A 20822-nucleotide genomic window follows, 5' to 3' on the forward strand; every position below is an offset into this window, starting at 1 on the left:
TAAGGCGTCGGCGACCAGGTTATCCTTCCCCGGGTGGTATTTGATGGTGTAGCAGAAGTCGGCGAGTTCGATACGCCAGCGAGTGATTTTCTCATTCTTAATGCGTTGAGCATTTAAGGTGTCGTACATGAATGCAACGCTTTGTTGGTCCGTGACGATTTGGAAACACCGCCCGAGCAGGTACGGCCGCCATCACCGAATCGATTCGACGATCGCGTATGCTTCCTTTTCAACAGACGAATGCCTCCGCTCAGCGGAGGTGAGAGTCCGCGAAAAGAAAGCCACAGGGCATCCCCCTTGGGAGAGAGTCGCCGCAATCGCATGATCCGAGGCATCACTTTCCAAGACGAAAGATGCACTCTCGTCAATTGTCGCTACAGCGGCGCCAGCGATGTCGGCTTTAAGACCCTCGAAGGCCGCCATGGCGGCCGGGCCCATGGGGAACGTGTCGCAGGCCACGAGGGGGCGGAGCTTCACGGAGAAATTTTGCACCCATTTCAAATAGTGGGCGAACAGCCCAAGAGCGCGCTTCAGCGAAGCCCGATCGCTAGGTGGAGCCATATCGAGCAAAGGTCGCAGACGCTCCTTATCCGGAGAGACAGAGCCATGGGTCACGGTGTACCCCAGAAGATCTACCGTGCATAGAGAGTAACGACACTTAGCCTCATTCATGGTTAGGCGATATTTCTGCGCGACCTCGAGGAAACGTTTCAGATTAGCGTCGTGATGCCCCTGGTCATACCCACAAACCGTAAGATTGTCCAGATAGACAAAGACATCGGTCAAGTTCTCCTTTGTAACGAGGTCATCCATAGCCCTCTGAAAACAAGTGACCCCGTTAGTTACCCCAAAGGGGAGTCGAGTGAACTGGTACAACCGTTGACCCGATTCAAAGGCCGTATAGACGAGATCAGCCCTAGAGATGGGGACCTGATGATATTATGCACTACGCAGATCGAGAGTGCTGTAAACGGAGTACTGGGCCACCTGGCGTACCAGTGCATCCATCCCCGGTAAGGGGTAGGCATCCAGTTGTGTAAAACGATTAATCGTCTGTGAGTAGTCGATTACCATGCGCCGGCGATGGGCCTCACTTCGCACTACTAAGACTTGGGCCCGCCACGGCGACCGGCTGGGTTCTATAATACCGTCCTTTAAGAGCTGGGCCGTTTCTTCCGCAATGAATTGCACGTCTGCGCGAGAGTAGCGGCGCGATTTTACGGCTACAGGGGTACAATCAGTGGTCAGGTTGGGGAACAGCGAGAGAGGCTCCACGTCCATCTGAGCGAGGGCGCACACAGCAAGCGTGTCCGGCCCACCGAAGTCCATTTCCAAACGTCCATGTCACTTAAGGAAATCGTGTCCTAACAGAACGTCGGCACATAATGCAGGTAATACCATGAGATACACGTCGGGGAACGTGCGTCCCTTTATCACAAGTTTCAATCGACATGCCCCTTTTGTGCTCAGCCGAAGGCCTTGGGAGGCCATGAAGATCCGTCGTGTAGTCCCGAGAACCGGCCACCCATGTTGATGCACTAGTCGTTGATCGATAAAACTATCCGTAGACCCCATGTTGATTAAGGCTTGTGACAAAACGCCCTCGACCTTGAGCGGAATGATGGCCTGCGCAAGGCCGGAAGACCCAGCAGGTATTGTGCCGTCCGGGCGAGAAGATCGCGCCTCGCGAGTGGATCCCACTCCAGCTGCAGTTTTCCGGTCGTTCGGGCAGCCCATGGAGGATTCCCGTGACAAGCGCATAGTTGGCCGCGCTGGAGCAGGAGCATGTAAATCGTAAAAGCCACTGTCAGAGGACGTTCCCACGCCGGCTGCAGTTTGCCGGTCGTTCGGGCAGCCCGTGGAGGATTCCCGTGACAAGCGCACAGTTGGCAGTTCAGGGGCAAGTGCGTGTAATTCGTAAGAGCCGCCGTCAGATGGCGCTCGAGTCACGCGTAGAGGATCACTGCCATCCACCGTTCCATGAGCTGGTGCGATAGCGTGTAATTCGTAAAAGCCACCGTCAGATGGCGCTCGAGTCCCGTGCAGCATTCGCTGCGAATCCAGAGGAGTTGGCAAAGCAGTATTTCGTTGCTTGTTTGAGGTGGGCGTCCGGACGCCAGCCAAGGCCGATCGCGCCGCGGCCGGTCGTGGTCGCGCCGGTTGTTTAGGCTGCCCGATGTGCCCCATCAAGGTCGAGCGTGCAGCCAGGGGCCCGCGAGGAGGGGAGACGCTCATCAAGGCCGGGCGGGGCGCTCCGCTCGGTGCGCAGTCCGTTGGCTCAGCGATAAGCCCATTCAAGGCCGCGCGGGCACGCGTACCTCACACGGACCTTTTGCAGACCTTCGCAAAATGACCCATGGTGGAGCACAGATGGCATATCGCCTCCCGAGCCGGGCATTCTATTCGGGGGTGCTGCCGATTCCCACAAAAATAACACTTCGCGTACCGTTCAGGCTGTGGCCGGGCAGCGGTAGCAGCAGTCAGGCCGGATGCCGAGTCCGCTTCAAGAGCACCCAGAGACTCGGCCGTGGTCGAGTCCTCCCCCATATCCTCGGCGGTAACCCTCTCCGGCCGCACGAGTAGAGAAGTCCCCGCCACGACTCGTGAGTGGTCATAAGCGGTAGATTGTTCATGGGCATCTGTAAAGACGTGAGCCAGCCATAGTGCCTCCGTAAATGTCAGCTCTGGGGTCTCCAAAAGTCGGAGCCTCAAGGCTCCAGAGCTAATTCCAGAGATGAAAGAATCTCGGAGAAGGTCGTCCTGCACTTGCTCGTGGGTCCGTACCGCCTGCACGCAGTCCGCTAGAAGGTGTCGCAGCTCCTGCGCGTAGCGATCGATCGATTCCGATGGTTGTTGTCACCGCTGAGAGAGCTGATGCCGGCCGTGCACGGCGCTCCGTTTCTTTATGTATAGTCGCTTTAGCTCGGCCAGAGCCGTGGCATACGTCTCAAAGCGAGCAATGCACCGGTAAACGCGGTGATGGACCTTCGAATGTAACACGGACAGCTTAGCCACAGCGGTGGGCTCCGGTTCATGCGTGGCGAAGTAATTCTCCAGCGTTTTGAGCCAGTGGGTGAACTCTGACCCCGACCCCTCGGCTTGTGCGCCAGCATCGAGAGTCGGTACCGTGATCATCTTGGGTTCAGCCATTTCGTAGATTTAAATGACATTAAATGTCGTGAAAATCAACCACAGACACGACTTGTCCCTTGGGTAGGTTTAATATCATTTAGATCTGTGGTAACATCCTGTAAAATACATTCATGCAATAGACATCAGAATCGGAGTATTATATGGGCAATGTCCGATATCAATAGGCAAAGCAAAACAAGTGCAGCATATAGGGGCGTACATACCATTCAAACTACAGGACTATATGTCACAGTAAGTGTCGCTGGAGTGTCCCTGCGCCGCGGGTGTCCCGGGTCTTATAGACGGCCCTTTAGTGGGATAAGCGAGCACTCCTGGGTTCACCTTCAGTATAATTTCACTACACATGGGTTTATTCCAAAACCCAAACACAACGTGACAACAAAAATGCAACAATAATGATTGATAATAAAATGAGGCATGGACGAAAATAAATGCTGAAGTAACTAAATACTACTTCGAGGATCCTCTCACACGGACACAAACCACGCACACGGGGAAAAGTAATAAAATGAAAATATCCCCTTTTCACTTATCTCGCCCCAATGGGTCCTTTTGGGAGGTTGGCGCCTTGGCGGCCGTCAAAGCTCAAAGTCACGTCGGTGGGAACCTGGCTAAGATGGCCACAATGCTGCGCGCTGAAAAAGCCAGGGGTGTGAGGTGAGTCGCGAAGACAGCCCCTTTCCTCTCGGTTCCTCCACACTCCAAACACCTTGGTGTGGGAAATAAAAGAATCCTACTTTTCGATAAAGGGAAGCACATCCTGCCGCAGCACAGCCGAGCCAATGAGCCTCCTCTGTTCTTCAATGCTCTCTTCAGCCAACAGCAAAGAAAAAATGTCCTCCTTCTGCTCCCACTCCCTCCCTTCGGCCAATTGCGAAGCTTCTCTCTCAGCTTGTCTTGCCTACGTCATCCGGCTGCGTCACTCTGGAGGCGTGGTCTGCCGGCCCTGTTTCCCCGCCCCCCATACCACGGTTGCTCCCCCTCTCCTGGGCGGGTCTTTGCGGTATCATGTCCATATGGGGCGGGCTTAGCTTGGCCGGCAGTTCATGAAGCGTGATTAATGGCCGGCTGAGTCATACTTCGCCGGCCATACCGGCAAAAACATTAGGAATGATGACAGAGGGTTTGACGCACAGGGGAAATTAGCCTTACCGGCAAAAACATTAGGAATGACGACAGAGGGTTTGGCGCACAGGGGAAATTAGCCTTACCGACAAAAACATTAGGAATGACGACAGAGGGTTTGACACACAGGAGAAATTAGCCTTAAACGCTATTACTAATTAACACAGCCTCATCCCTCGTATGATGAACATTTAAACACAACCTTAAGCTATATTTTCCCTACTCATGCACATCAAAATGCTCCGACACGTCACACGGTCCATACTATTTCTACACAATTCTACCTTTCCTAATGTATTCTCTTACCTACCCAAATAAACTTAACAGTATTTGAAATGTATGAGAGGAGGACAGGGTCAATTGTACCACTATGGAAGGGGAAGGGGGTTGTTCAAGATGCGGGGAAGTACAGGGGCATTAGACTCCCTAGTTATGTTATGAAGGTGCTGGAGAGGGATCTTAATGGGGCGCAAATGTTTACATTGCCCTGAAAAATATAATTTCGCTGAGAAGAGTGAGAGGAACATTTTTCTGGGTGTTTGTTTTTGTTGTAAATTCTAAAGACTATTCTACATCTAATAACATCTAATAACAAAGATAACAAAGAACGATCTAATAACTTAAAAATAAGTTCTCTGATGAAAAACTTTTGCTTAAAACTCAATATATATATATTTATATTATACAATTTTATTTTATTTTATACAATATTTATTTATTTGAGAAATTGCTGTGCTGCTGATACAACGTTCCCTGCAGGTTAGGGTAGGAACTTTTTAGCGTTTTAGGGCTGATTACAACCTGTCAATGAGCGCAGATTAATGATGCGGCCAATACACCTTCGTTTTTTTTTTTTTTTTTTTTTTTTGTATACAAGATCGAGGCTCGTGAAAGAGCTAACATTAATCACACAAAAAGACAAACCGACACACAAAACATAAAAAACAAGGGGAGCGGCAGACAATATGGGGAGAGAGGGGGAAGGACACAAAAGAGAGGGGGAAGAGGGGGAAGGACACAAACACAACATTTGAGAGCAGGGACATCGGGAGGACCTGGGGGGAGGTGGGAGAGGATTAAAACATATGAACACTGCAAGGACTCTGGGGTGAATTACCGGGGGTAGAAAAGATCAAGGTTTTCGATGGGGGAAGATAAGAGATGGTGGTGAACAGCTGTTTTAAAGACCTGGAGGGAGGAGTGGGATTGAAGGGAGTGGGGGAGTTTGTTCCAGAGGCGGGAGAAAAGGGGAATGAAGGAGTGAAGGTGAGCAGAGAGCCTTGACTTTGGCAGTTTAACCATAAGAGGGTTGCAGGCAGATCTTGTGCGACCTGAAGGAATATTGGGGGGACAGAGCACAGAGAGAGCTGGGGGACCAAGGCCGGAGAGGAGTCGGTAGAAGACAGAAAGACCACCAACCTGCCTGCGGTGAGTGAGTGAAAGGCCCTCGGCGTTGACTACATCGCAGGAGATTCCAACGATTCTGAAAGCTTTGGCCTTTTGGCCAGAAAATACAATGTAAGCATTCGTTAGGCATCAGATATGAAGCTTGTGGCCAGGTTTCGTCAAACCCATCTCTTTGGTTCAAGAGATAATCAGTAAAGTGTTCACACACACATTGATGAATCACCTTCTTTTTTTTTTTGTATACAAGATCGAGGCTCGTGTAAGAGTTAACATTAATCACAAAAAAAACAAACGGACACATAAAAAACATATAATAAAGGGAGTGGGAGCCAAGATGGGGGGAGAGAGGGAAGCACACAAGTACAACAGTAGAGAACAGGGACACCGGGAGATCTGTGGGAGGAAGAGGACTTGGGGTGGAGGAGGCACGGGAATGGGGGGGGGGGGGGGTGAGGTGGGCGAGGTATAAAACACATGGACACTGCAAGGACTTCCAGGAAGGAAGTTGGTATTTCAAAAAAGTGAATCTGGGGTGAAATTAGCGGGGGTAGAAAATATCAAGGTTTTGGATGGAGGAAGATAAGAGATGGTGGTGAACAGCTGTTTTAAAGACCTGGAGGGAGGAGTGGGATTTAATAGAGTGAGGGAGTTTGTTCCAGAGGCGGGAGAAAAGGGGAATGAAAGAGTGAAGGTGAGCAGAAAGTCTTGATTTTGGCAGTTTCACAAGAAGAGGGTTACTGGCAGATCTTGTGCGACCCGTAGGAATATTTGGGGAACAGAGCACAGACAGAGCTGGGGGAGTTAAGCCAGAGAGGAGTCGGAAGAAGAAAGTCCACCAACTTGCCTGCGGTGAGTGAGTGAAAGGCTCTCAGAGTTAGCTTCATCACGGGAGATTCCAACGATCCTGAAAGCTTTGGTTTCAACAGCGTGAAGCCGAGCTAGGTGTAAGGCAGGAGCACCAGCCCATAGGGGAGAGCAGCATTCCATTGAGCTGGGGATGAAAGCCTTGTATGTGGTGAGTAGCTCAGGTGTGCCAAGGAAGGACTTCGCACGACGGAGGATGCCCAGTCGGCGACTGGCTTTGGAGGCCAGCTTGGAAATGTGGTTTTCCCAGGAAAGATCATGGCAGATAGTGAGGCCCAAAAACTTGAGTGACAGAACTTCTTGGAGAGGATTGTTGAGAAAGTAGATGGGAGGGTTGGCCAGTCAGACTTTTTGGAGAGACATAGTAAGAGTGTGAGATTTGTCAGAATTGAAAGACATGTTCCACTTGTTTGACCAGTCTGTGATTTTGTCCAGGTCTGCAGAGAGTGAGGAGGCTGCAGACTGCTGATCTGAGGGATGAAGTATGGAGCGGCAGAGAGTGGAGTCATCAGCAAAGAGATAGAGAGGATTTTCCAGAGAGTCGGAGAGATCATTGATGAAGACCAGAAAAAGTACAGGGCCCAGAACACTGCCCTGGGGAACTCCAGCCTGATCCGGATGGGAAGATGAGAGAAATCCATTCAGGGCCACATGTTGACTACGACCAGAGAGGAAGTCCGCAAGCCATGCGTGGAGATTTCCATGGATACAATAGGAGCAGAGTTTCGTGAGCAGAGCGGGGTGCCAGACCATATCGAAGGCACATGATATGTCAAGGGAGACAGCTCTGATTTCCTGTTTGGCATTGAGGACCTCCATCCATTGTTGAGACAGCAGAAACAGCAAGTCCAGAGTCGAGTTTCCTGGTCTGAAACTAAATTGATGATCAGAGATCAAGCCATTGGAGAAGAGGAAGGATTTGATATCCGAAGCAATGATGGATTCCATGACCATGCTGATTATTGGGAGCAGGCTGATTGGTCTGTAGTTGCAAGGATCTGTTTTTGCACCTTTTTGTGTAAAGCGGTGATGTTGGCTGATTTCCAAGCTGATGGCAGATGACCTTGAACAAAAGAAAGGGTGAAGAGAACAGAGAGATGGTGTGAAAGAGCTACAGAACAAGATTTTAGGACCCGTGGGCTGATGCCGTCTGGTCCAGTTGCAGAATCAGAGTCGAGGTTTGACAGAAACTTCTCCACCTTGTCAGGAGAGGACACCGAGTCCAGGAGCAGCTTGGCATGACTGGGTAAGGTGGGTACAGAGAGAGACGGGTTTGGGACACAATATTTTGTGTCAAAGACAAAGTTGAGGCATTCAGCTCTTTCACGTGTGGTGTCAGCTGTGTAGCCGTTTGAGGTAAGGGAGGGGATGGAAGGGGAACAAACACAAGAAACAGATTTGAACAGATGCCACCAGGATTTGGAAGAGGGAGACATGATTGAGAGTTCAGTCTTGAGAGTAGAGAGATACCCTGGCTCTCCTTAGGGTGGACACACATTTGTTCCAGGTTTTGTGAAAGGAAATGAGATTGCCTTCCGTTGGATTTGCTTTCCAGGAGGCGAAGGCAAGTTGTTTTAGGGCAACTGCCTCACCACAAGATCCCGTGTACCATGGACGGGAGGAAGGGTATGACAACTGAAGACGAGATGGGATCAATCTGTGCATGAGAGAGAGCAATTTACTTTGAAAGAATTCTCAGGATGAGTTGATGTCAGAGGCAGTAGAGATGGGAGACCAGTCCAGATGATTGATGGCTGCTTGAAGACCGTGCCAGTTGGCCTGAGTGAAATGCCATCGTCGTTGACTCTGAGGAGGCTCTCTGAGAACAGCCAGAGAGATGTCCACTATTACAAGCACATGGTCAGATGAACCGATTTGAGCAGAAGAGCAGCAGACATTTGCAGGGAAGTTAGTCATAACCAAGTCTAGAAGAGAAGATGCTCCATTGACTGAGATCCGTGCTGGGAAATTGACAGATTATGTCAGTCCCAGTGAGTCGCAGAAGTTCTTTGCTGAGGTGCCATGGCTGGTGAGAGAGGTACCCACACCCAGCCAACTGGCATGGTGACAATTGAAATCACCACATATGACGAAGAGAGAGTTGGGATGGGAAGATAGAAGTTGGTCCACGTTATCAGACAGCGAGATGTAGATGGAGTCATCACTGTTTGGTGGATGGTACAACACACATACGAACACAAGGTGGGAGTGAAGGTGAAGCCGTAGCCAGAGGTACTCCTGGGGGTGACGTAGAGAGAGGGCAGTGCAGGGAGAGGGAGGAAGAGAGTTTTTGATAAAGATAGCAACCCCACCACCAGGACGAGGCTCAGGTCTATCATACTGGTTGGGGGGAGTAACCTGGGCGAGATATTAAGGAATCAGAGACATCATGAAGGAGGAAAGTTTCTGTTTTGCAGATTAAGTCTGGTTTGTCAGAAGCAACCTGTATGGAGAGATCAATCAGGTTTGAGCGAAGGCCCCGGATGTTTGAGGTCCATACCGTTAATGAAGAGGAAGGGGGAGCATCCGATACAGGACAGGGGATGTGAGGGGTAGGGTAAGATGAGGGAGAGGAGGAGGAGGTAGGGAGAGCTGTTGATAGTGAGTCGGAGATTTCAGAAGAGCTCGGAGAAAGGGAAGGACGAGGAGGACAAAATGTTTGATGGTGATTGGATGAGGTACAGTGAGGTGTTGTTTGAGGTGGGGCAGAGCGAGGAAGAGGGTTGGAGGAGGCGGAGGTTAGAGTTGGAAGGGAGAGGAAGTGGGGAGGAGGATGCTTGGAGGCGAAGGGGTGACAGGGGAGAATTGGAGAAAAATGGAGGGTGGGGAGATTTGAAGGGGAGGGGGAGGGGGGAGTTTTGAAGGGGAGGGGTGAGGGGAGAATTTAGGAGGGGAGGGGCAAGGGGGGAGTTTGGGAGGGGGAGTGAGGGGGGAGATTTTAAGCGGAAGGGTTTGGGGGGAGTTCAGGTGGGGAGGGGTGAGGGGAGAGTTTCGGAGGAGGGTGGTGAGGATGGAGTTTATGAGGGGAGGGGCAAGGGGGGAGATTTGAAAGGGAGGGGTGATGGGGGAGTTTAGGAGGGGAGGGGTGAGTTGGAATTTTAGAAAGTGTTGGACGATTAATAGAAAACGAACATTTATTGCAAAATGAGTTTGTTGTGATTTTTGCGTCAGAGATCCATTTGAAAACGCTGGAGGGGTGGAATGCAGGTGAGTTTAGGACTGTAGAAAGGCAGAACTGCAAGAGATTGAATTTTTATTTGAAGTGAAGAGATTTGGTGAGCAAATCGAAGACAACTTTTTAAATAAAAAGAGGAAAAGTGTGTTATAATATACAACAGAATACAATCCTTCCTGTGAAACACCAGAATGACAGATATAGCTGGGTCAGGATTCAAACCCAGGCTTGACAGCTTGGAGTCAAGTGTGTGCACCTCTCGGCCATCCTGTCAGCCCTATCCTAAGGGAGTAAGGAGATTATTTGGCCCAACAGTTGCATTCGCCTGATTTCTGTTATTTGGCCAACATCAGGTCTACGATTGATCCAAAAAGGGACCATCGGCCTGCTTTGCTATAACCATGCTGGGAAGAACTTTTCCTCATTATCTGATCAGATGTAACATAATTATAGGAGTTTAGATGATGCCACACCGCAACAGTTGCAGAGGTCAAAAGGTACAAGTCAAAGTAATGATGAGTGTGGTGCTCATGGTTTTAGAGGTAAAAGGCAGTAATTGTACATTTAAGTTGTGTATTGTGTGCAGTGGAGAGTCAGGTGCAGGAAAAACTGAAAGCACCAAGTTAATCCTGCAGTTCTTGGCCACTGTCAGCTCCCGGCATTCCTGGCTTGAGCAGCAAATCCTTGAAGCCAACCCTATACTCGAAGGTAATGTATCACCAACTTATCAAATCACATTTGATGACTAACAAAATGGTTTCTGCAAATCATTCAGTGTTTAACTCCCCAATCACAGGCATCACCCCTGATAATGCCCACATATTCCAGACTCGATGTGCGTATCCCATTAATCAAAGTGTAGCGGCTACCGGAAGCATACACAATCACCTTGCACCGGCCGATGATGCAACCGGCGAGCGGTTACTTGTCCGGACTCGCCCGGACGTGTCCAGACTTGCCTTTCTTGGGCGAAAGCTTGACTTGCATACCACGCCCCGTTGAGAGGCGTGGCTTACCTATTTGCATACCACGCCCCGCCTGAGAGGCGTAGCTTTTGTGTGTTGAACGGGACTTATAAATTGCCGCCCGTTCGATCGGCTGATTCAGTGCTTTTGAGTTCTTTCGAGTGAGCTGGAAATAAATAGCTCAATGAAACTTCATTCCTGGCGTCGTCCATTTTGTCCGGTTTTATCGTGCGAGCACAGCTCCCACAATTGGTGACCCCTTTTCAAGAACACGGCGATGGAGTCATCTGCAGCTTTGAAGCTTCCTGGCTTTTGGGAAGCACACGCAGCCGTCTGGTTCGCCCAGGCGGATTCTCTCTTCGCCCTGCGAAACATTATGGAGGACTCGATGCGCTACCACCATGTGGTCTCCGCACTCACCGCCTCCACCGCTGCCCGGGTCCTGAACTTCCTACAGAACCCGCCGAACGCCGACAAATACGGCACGCTCAAAGGCCTACTCCTCGGTGCGTTTGGACTCACGGAGACCGAACGCGCGCGACAGCTGCTCGACCTCCTGGACCTGGGTGAGGCCCGTCCATCCGAGCGCATGGACCACATGCTGGCGCTACTCGGCGACCACAGCCCGGATTTCCTCTTCCGCGAGCTATTCCTCCGGCAGCTACCCGGGCGGGTACGGTTGGCTTTGGCAAACTCGCCCATCACGGACCCTCGCGCCCTGGCCAGGGAGGCCGATAAATTTTTCTCGGCCGGGCGACATGTCAGAGCGGCCGCCTGGGACCCTGGGCCGACCGAGGCAATGCCCGCGCACGACCGGCACCACCACCGGCCGAGTTAGCGCCACTGGCGGCAGCAGCCGCCGCGACGCCCCATCGACCGAACCCGACGCGACTGCCGGAGCCTCCAACAGAGCAGACCATGTGCTACTACCACGCCAGGTTCGGGCAGAAGGCCAGAACGTGCCACCCACCGTGCACTTTCGGCAGGTCGGGAAACGACCAGGCCAGTGCTCCCTGCCTGCCATGAGCGTCGGCCATTCTGGCAGCCTTCTGTTTATTACAGACACAGCGTCCGGGCGGCGTTTTTTGTGTGACACCGGTGCTCAGCTGAGCGTGATACCCGCCTCGGGGCAGGACAAACAGGCTGCGCTTTGCGGCCCCACCTTGGTCGCCACAAACGGCTCCTCCATCCGCACCTTCGGTTCGCGCAGCGTCGCATTCTGCTTCGGGGGCCAGCACTTCAGGTGGGACTTCATCACGGCGAACGTGCCCATGGCCTTGCTGGGTGCAGATTTTCTTTGCGCGCATGGGCTTTTGGTCGACGTCAAATGGCGTCGGCTCATCAACGCGGAGACCTTCAGCTCGCTCGCTTGCTCATTGAGCGGCTCCGCTCCGACCAAGCTAGCCTGTGCGCTCCCGGCCGCGGACGATTTCACCCGCCTACTCGCCGAGTTTCCCGCCCTCACGCAGCCGACGTTTTTGGCCGTCGCCGTCAAGCACGGCGTCGAACACCACATCCCGACCACAGGTCCACCGGTCTATGCCAGGGCTCGCCGCCTCGACCCGGCCAAACTCGCCGTGGCGAAGGTGGAATTTGACATGCTGGAGCGATTGGGCATTGTGCGGCGCTCGAATAGCGCATGGGCCTCGCCCCTGCACATCATGCCCAAACCGGGTGGCGGACGGCGACCATGCGGCGATTACCACCGCCTCAACGACGCCACCACCCCCGACCGGTACCCGATACCACATATACAGGACTTTTCCGCCCGTTTGGCGGGGCGGGTGATCTTTTCCAAGGTCGACCTCATTCGGGGCTACCACCAGGTACCCGTCCGGCCGGCCGACGTGCCGAAGACGGCGGTAATTACACCTTTTGGCCTCTTCGAGTTCCTTCGCATGCCGTTCGGCCTTAAGAACGTGGCCCAGGCCTTCCAGCGGCTGATGCACAACGTGCTACGCAACCTCACCTTCCTTTTCATCGACTTGGACGACAGTCTCGTCGCCAGCACTTCCCGGGCGGAGCACCTCATCCACCTGCGCACGCTTTTTGAGCGCCTCGGCCAGCACGGCCTCATCATCAACCCGGCGAAATGCCAGTTTGGCGTAACGGCCGTCGACTTCCTGGGGCACCGCATCACGAAGCGCGGGGCCGTTCCGCTGCCGACCAAGGTGGAGGCAGTCACAGGTTTCCCGCGCCCCCGCTCCATCAAGGCCCTGCAGGAATTTTTAGGGATGGTAAATTTCTACCACCGGTTCGTGCCTCGCGCCGCCCAACTCATGCGCCCCCTGTACGAAGCCCTCCGGGGCAAGCCGGCCAAGCACGATGTCGCCTGGACCAAAGAAATGGACGAGGCGTTCACGGGCGCTAAGCTGGCCCTCGCCAACGCGACCGTGCTGGCGCACCCGGCGCTCGACGCACCCATCGCCCTCACCACAGACGCTTCCGACTACGCGGTGGGCACCATGCATGAACAGTGGGTGAACGGGGCTTGGCAACCGCTGGCCTTCTTCAACCGGCAGCTTCGCCCTAACGAGCGCAAGTATAGCGCTTTCGACCGTGAGCTCCTCGGCCTTTACCTGGCCGTTCGCCACTTTCGCCATCTTTTAGAGGGCCGCCCGTTCACGGCGTTTGTGGACCACAAACCCCTGGTCTTCGCCATGGCCAAGGTTACGGAGCCGTGGTCGGCCCGCCAGCAGCGCCACCTCTCCGCCGTGTCCGAATTTACGACGGACATCCGGCACATCGCGGGCAAGGACAACACTGTGGACGATTGCCTCTCCGGTCCGGCGCGAACGCCGTCCACCTGGGTGTGGACTTCGCCCGCATGGCGGCCGACCAGACCGCCGACCCCACGGTGCAAGCCCTCCGGACAGTGGACACAGGCCTGCGGTTGGCCGACGTCCCCTTCGAGGGCACAGGCACGGTTCTCCTGTGCGACGTTTCCCTGGGCCAACCTCGCCCCATCGTGCCCACCGGATGGCAGCGGCACATTTTTGACGCCCTCCACGGCCTTTCCCACCCAGGCCGGAAGGCATCGCAGAAGCTCGTGGCAGCGAAGTTCGTCTGGCATGGGCTCCGTAAAGACGTCCGTGACTGGGCCAATGCCTGTGTCGCCTGCCAGCGCGCGAAGGTCCACCGGCACACCCAGGCCCCGTTGGCACCATTCGACGTGCCCGCGCGGCACTTCGACCACGTCAATGTGGACCTGGTGGGACCCCTTCCATCCTCGCGGGGCTTCACTCACCTCCTCACGATGGTGGACAGGACCACCAGGTGGCCGGAGGCCGTCCCGCTGGCATCAACAACATCCGCCGACGTGGCGCAGGCCTTCATTGTCACTTGGATTGCCCGTTTCGGCGCCCCCTCGGACATCTCCTCCGACAGAGGCCCGCAATTCACCTCCGAGCTTTGGGGTGCGGTCGCCCAGGCGTTGGGGGTCAAGCTTCACCGCACCACGGCCTACCACCCCCAAGCCAACGGCTTGTGCGAGCGGTTCCACCGCTCGATGAAGGCCGCTCTCAGGGCCAGCCTCCAGGATGACGGTTGGGCCGACAGGCTCCCGTGGGTCCTATTGGGCCGCCGAACGGCCCCTAAAGAGGACCTCCAGGCTTCCACCGCCGAGCTGGTCTACCACCAGCCACTGCGCGTGCCGGGCGAGTTCATCCCTGATGCCACTGGCCCCTGGTCCGCGGCTCGCCAACGCTCGGTCCTCCAAGAGGCCGCCAGGAGATTCGCCCCCGTGCCCACGTCCCATCACGGCTGCCCCCAACCCCACGTCCCCCCAGCACTTCGCACTGCGGAGTACGTTTTTATCCACAACGACGCACACCGGGGACCGCTCCGGCCACCGTACGATGGACCTTTCCGGGTCCTGAAGAGAGATGACAAGTCGTTCATCGTGGGCATCGGGCCGTGTCAAACGTCTCAAACGTCAAACCAGACCACATCTCCGTGGACCGCCTCAAACCGGCCCATTTGGACCTCGACCAACCTCCACGGTTGGCCCTTCCTCCACGGCGGGGCCATTCCCCGTCAACCAAGCCCCCCGCCCGACCATCCACCGCCACGCCACCTACCACCCCCACACGAATGACCAGGGGTCGTTTCGGCCGGGTCATCAAGACCCCCCTCAAACTGACTCTCCGGTGCAAGTTAAATCTGGGGGGGCACATGTAGCGGCTACCGGAAGCATACACAATCACCTTGCACCGGCCGATGACGCAACCGGCGAGCGGTTACTTGTCCGGACTCGCCCGGACGTGTCCAGACTTGCCTTTCTTGGGCGAAAGCTTGACTTGCATACCACGCCCCGTTGAGAGGCGTGGCTTACCTATTTGCATACCACGCCCCGCCTGAGAGGCGTAGCTTTTGTGTGTTGAACGGGACTTATAAATTGCCGCCCGTTCGATCGGCTGATTCAGTGCTTTTGAGTTCTTTCGAGTGAGCTGGAAATAAATAGCTCAATGAAACTTCATTCCTGGCGTCGTCCATTTTGTCCGGTTTTATCGTGCGAGCACAGCTCCCACAAAAGCATGTTTCGGAGCTCAATGATTTTCCATTATCATACGAAAATATGCACTTTTCTGTCCGTCTGTCTGAAATTGACCACAATGCATTCGGTCGTTTCTTATCCAATCTCAACCAAACTTCACAGGACTAACGGTCCCTCTTCCCCAGGTTGTAGCAACTTAATTTGTCCTCTTCCCCAAGGGGGTTGCCCGTCTTAGGCGAGCTCCATATTGAGGTGTATATCCGTGTTAAGTTAGCTAATCATGGCCTTTTTCCAAGGCCAATTCCAATAACAAAAGTAATAACAACACCAATGAAAATAGCATGATATTAATATTATTACATAACATTATTAATACAAGTAATTGTCATGTATGAAGCTGCAAATATTCACCGTTGTATCCCTACACCGGGACCGCATGGTATCCCTACGCCCCAGCTCGGATGGCGCTGCAGTTAATCGGGCCTGTATCGGCAGAGTGAATAAACGTGTGCTACAATCGATCGTAGTTTGTCGAGTTACCTTACATGGCGACGAGGATAAACATCTAGACCATGACTTATTTCGGCCATATCGATGAATTCGACCCTCATGAGGGAGATTTTGACACGTATTCTGAGCGGTTGTCTTTTTACTTCGAGGCGAACGGCATCGCGACCAAAGCCCGGATGAAGGCCGTCTTCCAGTCCGTTTGCGGGGGTGAGACGTTCACACTTGTTAAAAACCTGATTCGGCCTCGGACAATCCAGGAGCTCACGTCTGCAGAGCTCAAGGCCGCTTTGAAGGAACATTGCAATCCATCTCCTTCAGTCATCCTGTGTCGGTTTAATTTTTACATGTGCAGACAGCAGCAAGGTCAGTCGATCGCAGACTTCATTGCACACCTCAAAAAACTGTCACATCTGTGTGAGTTTGGGGACACGATTGACGACATGCTCCGTGATTTGCTGGTGGTTGGCATGTCCGATGACCGCACTCGTAGACGCCTGCTTGCTGAGAGAAGACTGACGTTCCAAAATGCCAGAGACACCGCCATTTCCATGGAAAGTGCTGAACGCAACGCTACAAGCATCGGTGCCACTCGCTTGTCTGGTACCAGCCCTGCTGTGAATCGGTTGGATCATGATCATCCAAAACGTTGGAACAAGGCTCCTCGTCAGAAGCCAGTGCAGTCTCGAACACACAACAAATGTTTTCAGTGCAACGGAAAGCACCCTCCGGAGACGTGTCGGTTCAAAGATGCAACCTGCCATTTCTGTTCGAAAACTGGCCATATTGCTCCAGCTTGCATCACTCGCAAATCGGGAAAAGGGAAAGCTGCTGACAAGAAGATTCATCAGTTTATCGGTTCGGAGGAACCCGAGTTTGACCAGGTGAGCTCTGTTTCCGACAACTCAGAATCGTGTGACCTGCTTCATATTGTTTCTCACCAAAAGCGGGACCCTCTTCTTGCCACTGTTGTTGTCAACAATCGACCATTGCAAATGGAGGTCGACACTGGTGTGGCCGTCTCGCTCATCAGCCATGCTGTTTTCACAAACCTGTGGAGTGATGCTGACCGACCCCATCTGAAACCTACTACCTATGGACTCTCCACCTATACAGGTGAGAAGATTGTTCCCTGCGGTACATGTGACGTCACGGTGGGCTACGATAACCATGAGTTTCACCTACCCCTGATCGTCATTCCTGGAAAGGGCCCTTCCTTACTCGGCAGGAACTAGTTGAGCATAATTCGACTGAAGTGGAAAAGCATTCATCAACTCCGGGCAGCCAACGTTTCTCCTACCGCAGCATACACACTCAAAAATGTGCTGGATACGTACCCGGATGTCTTCAAGGATGAGCTTGGAACCTTGAAAGGACATACGGCTAAACTCAATGTTGACCGGGATGCCAATCCTATATTTTGCAGGGCTCGCCCAGTCCCTTTCGCCCTGCGGGAGCGGATCGACCAGGAACTGGATCATCTTGAAAATCTGGGCATCATCGAGCAAATCCAGTATGCCGAATGGGCGGCACCCATCGTTCCGGTCATAAAATCGGACCAGTCCATCCGCATATGTGGAGATTATAAAATGACCGTGAACAAGTGTTCTTCGTTGGATAAATATCCAATCCCGAGGATCGAAGACCTCTATGCTCGTCTCACGGGAGGCAAGACTTTTACGAAACTCGATCTCAAATCCGCCTATCTACAGCTCCGCTTGGACGAGAATTCGAAACAGTATCTTACCATCAACACGCATCGTGGGTTGTACAGGTACCACCGACTCAGTTTTGGAGTTAAATCTGCACCTGGAATTTATCAGCGTGTCATGGACAGTTTGTTTGCCACCGAACGCAACGTCGTTTGTTACCAGGATGATATTCTGGTTACTGGTCGTACGGACGCGGAACATCTACAAAACCTGGATATACGAGGCAAGTGCAAGTGTATGGTGCCATCAGTCACGTACCTGGGTCATACGATTGATGCCGAGGGTCTACACCCGACAGATGAGAAAGTCCGAGCTATCAAGGATCCTCCTGCTCCACGAGACGTGACCGATTTGAAGTCATACCTCGGTTTGCTTCAGTTCTATGGTCGTTACATCCCGAATGTGACCGACGTTTTGGGCCCCCTTTATCGGCTTTTGAGGAAAGGAGACTCCTGGAGCTGGTGGTCTACTGAACAATCAGCATTCCAGACCTCTAAGGATCTGCTCAAATCTTCCAATGTTCTCGTTCATTTTGATCCAGAGAAGGAGCTTGTGCTGACATGCGATGCCTGTTGGTATGGAGTGGGGAGTGTATTATCACACGTGATGCCTGATGGTACGGAAAGACCTGTTGCATTTGCATCCAGAATGTTGTCCCTGGCAGAGAAGAACTATTCCCAACTTGACAAGGAAGGATTGGGAATCGTTTTCGGCGTCAGAAAATTTCGCCAGTACCTTCTTGGACATCATTTCACGATTCGCACTGATCACAAGCCACTGATCAGTCTGTTTGGTCCAACTAAGGCGACATCTGACACACTACCGCCCAGGATCATCCGCTGGTCCCTGTTTCTCACTGCTTATGACTACACCATATGTTATAAGCCCGGTTCGTCCATCACTAATGCAGATGCCATGAGTCGGTTACCCCTTCCAGAATCTGTTGATGATTCGCCTACACCAGGATCCATTATCGCACTGATGGATCATCTGGAATATTGTGCTGTCGATTCCGGCCAGATCCGCACTCATACTCGACGGGACCCCGTTCTGTCCAGAACTGTCCAGGCTGTACAGCTTGGATGGCATTTGCTACCTGAGGGTGACCCAGATTTTGCGGCTTTTAAAGCACGTAAAAATGAACTCAGCGTGGAAAATGGTTGCCTACTCTGGGGATGTCGTGTCGTAATCCCGGAAAATCTGCGTTCCAGGGTCATGGATGAAATCCATGACTGTCACCCCGGGATTGTGAAGATGAAGGCACTCGCTAGAAACTATGTGTCGTGGCCGAATTTTGATGCTGATATCGAACATCATGTTCGACATTGTTACCCCTGCCAGGGCACCCGGAATACACTTGCGAAAGCGCCACTGCATCCCTGGGAATGGCCCAGCGAACCGTGGCATCGCCTACATCTCGATTATGCCGGGCCTAGTAACGGCAGCATGATTCTAATAATTACGGATGCGCACACAAAATGGATTGATGCCTATGTGACGCGTGGTACTACGTCAGCCATTGTCATCGAAAGACTCAGACGCTGTTTCGCCACTCATGGTCTGCCCAGGATGATCGTGAGTGATAACGGTTCGTGTTTTTCCAGTTCCGAGTTTGCCGAGTTCACACGTCGGAACGGCATCAAACATAAGTTTGTCAGCCCACATCACCAGGCTTCAAATGGTTTGGCCGAACGATCCGTGGGAATCATCAAATCCGGATTGTAGAAAATTCAGGAGGGAACCCTGGAAACAAAGCTTTCTCGTCTCCTGTTCAAATACCGCATCACGCCACAATCAACAACCGGTGCAGCTCCGTCTGAGTTATTGATGAAACGACATTTGAGATCGACACTTGGCAATCTCAAACCAGACATATCATCAAATGTTTATCAGAGCCAGCTTAATCAAAAGTTGGTGCACGATAAGACGTCCAACAGTCGATGTATCAACATTGGAGATCCAGTGTTTGCCCGAAATTTTGGTGCAGGTGCGACGTGGCTACCGGGGGACATCATCGAGAAGCCAGGTCCACTGTCCTGCGTGATTCGCCTGCAGGACGGCCGCGAAATTCGTCGACATCAGGACCACATAACCTACCGTCACTGTGAGTCGATAGAGCCTGCAGCATCGTCACAGTCAGGACAACAGTTTGACCCGCCACTGCCGGAGATCGTCGTGGCCGCTCCAGCCGGCTCGGATGCCCCGAAAACCTCTGCGAACGCTACACCCTTCGTGGAGACCAAAGGGATCACCTCGGACTCTGTATCCACTGGTACACCGCGACCCAAAGGAATCACCTCGGACTCTGTATCCACTGGTACACCGCGACCCAAAGGAATCACCTCGGACTCTGTATCCACTGGTACACCACGACCCAAAGGAATCACCTCGGACTCTGTATCCACTGGTACACCGCCACCTAAAGGGATCACCTCGGACTCTGTATCCACTGGTACACCGCCACCTAAAGGGATCACCTCGGACTCTGTATCCACTGGTACACCGCGACCCAAAGGGATCTCCTCGGACTCTGTATCCACTGGTACACCGCGACGCTCAATGCGTGAGAGAAAAGCACCCGACCGGTTGAATCTTTGAAGATGTTTTTTTTTCACGTTGACACGTTCTATTTTCACGTTAACACACGTTCTATTTTCACGTTGACACACGTTCTATTTTCACATTAACACACATTCTATTTTCACGTTGACACATGTTCTATTTTCACGTATTTTCATTATTCTCATAATCGTTTGCACACATATTTTCACATGTTTTGGAAATGTTGCTTTTGAAATGTCAATTCTGGAAATCTAGCACGTATTGCTCTTGGTAATTTTGGACTTAAAGGGGAGGATGTCATGTCTGAAGCTGCAAATATTCACCGTTGTATCCCTACACCGGGACCGCATGGTATCCCTACGCCCCAGCTCGGATGGCGCTGCAGTTAATCGAGCCTGTATCGGCAGAATGAATAAACGTGTACTACAATCGATCGTAGTTTGTCGAGTTACCTTACAGTAATATCCTGTCTCCCCAAGGGATGTTTCCTCATTGAACAAGCACCGTGTTTAAATAGCTTACTGTGGCGGTTCGTGGGAGCACTCCCTACCAGAAGTAAATATACAGTATTATAAACAACAACCACGTACGATTACCTTTTGAAATAGCTGCTATTGCTGTTTAACATTAAACTGAAAGAAAGTTGGAAGAATTTCGACATCCTTGAGGCATTCTATGCTTATTGCATCCACCACAGTTGACCGGCCTGGAGCATAGATCTACTGTAATCTATATACCACAGAGGACAACCTGATCCTGATAAACTGACCCTTCCTGCCGCTTACGTGGGAAGTTGGTGTACTAATGGTTAGAAATTTGTAATAACATCTGCTGCCATCAATGGCAACATCATTACA

The 20822-nt window shown here is 52.4% G+C and overlaps 1 protein-coding gene across 2 annotated transcripts in view; it reads left to right on the forward strand.

The window, feature by feature from the left end:
• Nucleotides 1-20822, forward strand: part of LOC137438599 (unconventional myosin-VIIa) — a 218201-nt gene that overhangs the window by 18844 nt on the left and 178535 nt on the right. For both annotated transcript variants that reach the window (XM_068133783.2, XM_068133784.2), the window contains exon 5: nucleotides 10311-10432. In XM_068133783.2, the coding sequence (XP_067989884.2) occupies nucleotides 10311-10432 (122 nt within the window). The remainder of the gene's footprint in view (nucleotides 1-10310; nucleotides 10433-20822) is intronic.

This window comes from Myxine glutinosa, chromosome 13, assembly GCF_964187855.1.
Source record: "Myxine glutinosa chromosome 13, kmMyxGlut1.1, whole genome shotgun sequence".
NCBI classification, from domain to species: Eukaryota; Metazoa; Chordata; class Myxini; order Myxiniformes; family Myxinidae; genus Myxine; species Myxine glutinosa.